This window comes from Rhinopithecus bieti, unplaced genomic scaffold (genome assembly GCF_001698545.2).
Source record: "Rhinopithecus bieti isolate Rb0 unplaced genomic scaffold, ASM169854v2 scaffold_27010, whole genome shotgun sequence".
Taxonomy (NCBI): domain Eukaryota; kingdom Metazoa; phylum Chordata; class Mammalia; order Primates; family Cercopithecidae; genus Rhinopithecus; species Rhinopithecus bieti.
The window spans coordinates 2,753,756-2,758,297 of record NW_016812757.1 but is presented as its reverse complement, the minus strand read 5'-3'; the positions used below and the strand labels follow the sequence as shown (position 1 = coordinate 2,758,297).

Sequence of the window (4,542 nt, the reverse complement as noted above, 5' to 3'; positions counted from 1 at the left end):
GCCAGGAAAGTAAATAGTATATTGTAGAAGCATCTTTAGCCAGAATAGTAAATTTTAATTTTAAATACAATATATAAAATATATATTAAAATTTAAATTTCAATGTAAATTTAAACCTTTAATTACCACTGACAGAGCAGGAACATCATCATCTCAGACAAACACTATCACTTCAAGTTCCAGCTCCCTTTCTAGCCTTATGCATTTCAAGGAAGTCACTTCTCTTCTAACTACAAGCAGCCAAAAGAGCAGACAGTAAAACACAGATAAGACAGCTCCAGCACAGAGAGAGGTTGAGGGGAAGTCTCTTAGGTAACTGTCAAACTTCATTCTCATACAATGGGCCCCAGTAAAACAGTGGGCCTTAATAAGCACATTCGTTTCTCTTCAGTGCTCTAAGATAGGGAAGCTAAAAGCAGATTTAGGGTGGGTATGCCTGCAGCTGCAGGAAGATGTATGGTAACAGACACACAACTCTCCCTCCCAGATAAGCACAACAAAGAGAAACAGAAGCAGTCCAAGCCTCTAATAAACTCTCCCACCCTAAATCCTTAAAACTCTTGATCTGTAAGAAAATGGGCTCTGACCTAACTCAGTCACAAGCCCCTCTCAGGTTTGTTTTCTCTAAAATAAACCTGTCCTTGACTGAGGAGCCACCTTTTGTGTTTCTTTCCTCTTTCTTTAATTCTTACAACCAAAAAATTAGGTTTCCTCCATTATCTAGAAATCTCTCTTACAGGAAAATACAACCTACATTATCCTGTAAGCATTTCAATTAACTTTGGTTTTATTTACTTAAAACAAGAGGATATTATATAAAAGTATTAATTATAACTATTAATAATTTATCTTTTATGACAAAATACATGAACATTCCCTTGTTTGTGCCTTGTACCAACTTTTGAGATTGGTTTATCAGTTATCATTATTATATAAAGATAATTTTAAAGATCATGGAACTGATACTCAGAAAAGCTAAATGTCTTGACAAGTCTAGTAAATGTTAGAGCAGAAACTCAAACCCCGGCCTTCTGAATGAAAGTTGAAATTTCACTCAACATGTCTCCTTATTCACTCACTCATGCATTCATTCATTTATCTAAAACATTTCTTAAGCCTCTATTACATTCTAGACATTCTGCCAGGCATGAAGATACACAGGAGGGTAAAATTCAACCTTGGAATGCAATTTCTTTGAGGAACCAGATATTAAAAAAAAAAAAAAACTGAACAAAATAGTACATTTTAAAACGCTGCAAGACACATTTGTAGCAAGTGCCATGAGTTCACAAGTGAAAAGTAAAGGGCATAATAATGGCTGCAGAGAACCAAGGAGAATTCAAAGGAGCTTTGAAAGTTCATCAACAAAGATTTGAGGACAGACATTCTAGGAAGAGACAACAATATGACCATTGTCTTAATGATTTTGGTGTTTGGAGAAAATGAGTGTGACTGCTTTGTGAAATTCACCGGGATGCACACCCAGAATATGTGCAATCTGGTGCATGTATGCTATGCTTTCGTTAAAAAGTTAAACAAGGAGGGAAAGAAGCTAGAGATGTTGCTGAAGTTACTAGCTGAGAAGGTACTCTAAGAAAGACAGGAAGACAAGGATGGAAAGAAGGACAGATCTGGAGTGGAAGATGTTGCATTCGAAGGTCACATGCTGAGTACTCTCCAAGATGCTGCCAGTTACTAACGTGGTGATACTCAGTAAGCAGTCTTGAGAGCTAAGTCCTTGACATATTTACTAAAAAAATTGTAAGGCTTCCTATTAAAAGAATATACACAAACTCAAATATAAGATTCAACCACTGCTGTTTTACGTCAAAGTTTTGTTTTGTTTCCAGCTTTCCTAATAGTAACTGTTTCTAGAAAACCCAAATTCATTAGTGTTGTGGGCACACTCAGAAAGCGGTACAAACTTCCCAAACCGCCTCTTTCCAAACACCGAATGTAACAGGGACCTGCCCTTTGCATAGACCCCTGCTTGCTTCCACATGGCAGGAGGGACAGGTTTGCTCCACAAATCCCCTGCTCCAGGCCAACTCTGTGATTTAGGAAGGACTAGGTGCCCACTCCAAAATTCACTGAATTATTTTCTCCTAGGACAACATGCTCACCGTGCAATGGCAAATGGTGACCTTGAGTTTTGGAGCAGCTCACCAGCTTGTGCGTGCCCCCAGCCCCTTCTCGCCTTACCCCACTGCCCAATGGTTGAGAATCCTGATTTCTGTCTGGGACCATAGACTCACCAGCTTCCTTAAGCAAAAGCAATCCTCTCTTTGCTTCCTCAAGGGGCAGCACAAAGGATGTTTTGGCTGTGTGGAAACAGAAGCCGCATTTGTAGTTGCACTGGCGAGTGAAGTGATAGTTGACGCTGGTTGGGGTGGTGGACAGAGGAGGGTCCTCTTCCTCCTCTTTGGTCTCATCTGGCTCTCTCCGGACCAGCTGCTGCTTTATCCTCTTGGAAGCTAGCAGCCAGGTTGCCCTCAGCCAGCAGAACAGCGGGACAAGGCTCCTCCACAGAGAGCTCAGAGGTTGCCTGAACACACTCAGGAGCTTCCCAGCAAAAGCAGCAGGCGTGAGTACCCACATGGTGGCAGATGCCTGCAGCAGAGCAGTCCCTGTATGCCGGGGACTCTCTTTATATAGGGGTGGAAATCAGCAGTCTCTGAGCAACCTGTCATGGGGAGCAGGACACACCTTCTTTGACTAACACTCAGCTGAGTTAGAGTTTCGATTTTTCCACATATGAAAGTGAAAGTTGAAACAGGGCCAAGACTGAAGACTAGAGATCGGGACCAGCATTCCTGGTTTCTCTACTCACGGCTGCCTCAGACCACTTGTATTATAACGGTCTCTCTAGCTTGATGTAGTTACAGATGAGGATAGTAGTCTCTATCAATATCTAGCTTTCTGTCTGATAGAGACAGACACAGGCGCATTGATCAGCACGCTTTGTACTTGTTGCATTGCTTTGTCTTGACATAACCAAGTAATAGTTTTTGCTCCATCATGGTGGGGGGGGGGGTCCTCAGGAAAAGTTTCTTTTTAGAGCCAAATAATAAACAGACTGATTGGCTGGTGGAGGATGAGTACAGGATCATTCACCTCAAGACCCCTTTCAGATCACAGTAAAAATGCATGGAACAAAACTGAATTTATGTCTTATTCCAATAGCTATTCAGCCTAACGTATGCAAGGTGACAGTGTTAAAATTTAGGTATTTACATCTTCCTGTATTTTGATATCATTTTTTATAGATGTTTTTAGTTAGAGGAAATCCAGTGCTTTTCTAAGATGCTTCCTAGATGGTGAGAATTACTGCAACCCATCGTTTATTTATCTTTACAGTTTTCTTAGAAAGCCTTGTTGACCTTTTTACCAAAATCTTCCTTTTAGCCCTCTTCCATCAGAGCTGTGTGTGTGTGGTCTTGTGCTTTCGTGACACCTGTAGAAAGCTGGAAGAGTCCTAGTAGCTGAACTTCCAGAGCCACAAATCATGTAGCTGGGTGACTTTGAGTAAGTGACTTCATTTCTCTGGATTTCTATTTCTTTATCAGCAACGCCACATATCTCATGTGATTTTTGTGCAGAGTAAAACTGCCAATTTTTGTGAAATCCAGAGAAATGAAGTTTGCCTGGCAAACTTTAAGTGTTCAGTTAGGGTTAGCTCCTGTTATTCTGATACTGTCATATTCTGAATTGAAACAGAAATGACTTATTTTACTTAAAATAAAACATTAAACATGTTTAACTTAACATTTAACATCTGCAAAATTGTCTGCTTAATGATTACCAAATATTCAATAGTAGATATATCTCAGGTCCTTGAAATCTCAGCCCAAAGTTTCTTAAACTCTCATGCCATGGTCTTGCACAACTGAAAATCACTTTTTGCTAGATCTCACTTCTGCATACACATGTGATCATGAGAGGCATACAGATACCTGTTAAATTTGAGTCAAATTCTTTTGGGTTAACTTGGTTCCCCTTTCTGGCTGGAGAAAGTTTGAAGTCTCAAAGGTTAGGTCAGCACGATTCTAGTGGGGGTCTCTTGCAGGCATCTGTTAAAATAGGCTAGGAAAATCTTAAAGAGGCGCCAAATGCTTAGCCCAAACAGGAGGAGGATCAAGACTTGTAGGGTGGCATGCAGAGGGAACCCTACTGCAGGGGAAGCCAGCTGGAAATATCTGGAGATCAGAAACTTAACCTAGAAAGTCCAGCCAGGAGGCTTTTTGAAGCTGTTTTTCAGAGATTTGGCTAGCCTTAAGATCTTACATGTTCCAAATTCAACCTGCCTGGAAGTATTTACCCTGCAGAAAGTGGCAGCAACAGCACAAACATCACTCTGTGCAGGGAGGAGAGAGTCTAAAGCAATGTGTTTGTCTAGGACCACATGAGCAAGGGAGTCTATGGACCTCTGTTGCACTCTGATCGCTTGGGTGGTGGAGCAGGCAATTCTGTGAACAGTTCAGGAAGGGTTTCTGAACATTTATGAATTCCAAGCAGAATCTAGTTTAAATTGGGACCCAAAAA

General features: G+C 40.9%; 1 protein-coding gene across 1 annotated transcript in view; it reads right to left on the bottom strand.

The window, feature by feature from the left end:
• Nucleotides 1–2,754, bottom strand: part of RSAD2 (radical S-adenosyl methionine domain containing 2) — a 20,201-nt gene extending 17,447 nt beyond the window's left edge. Inside the window, exon 1 of the mRNA XM_017896627.1 lies at nt 2,256–2,754. Within this exon, the coding sequence (XP_017752116.1) occupies nt 2,256–2,598 (343 nt within the window). The 5' untranslated portion in view covers nt 2,599–2,754. The remainder of the gene's footprint in view (nt 1–2,255) is intronic.
• Nucleotides 2,755–4,542: the final 1,788 nt, after the last annotated feature.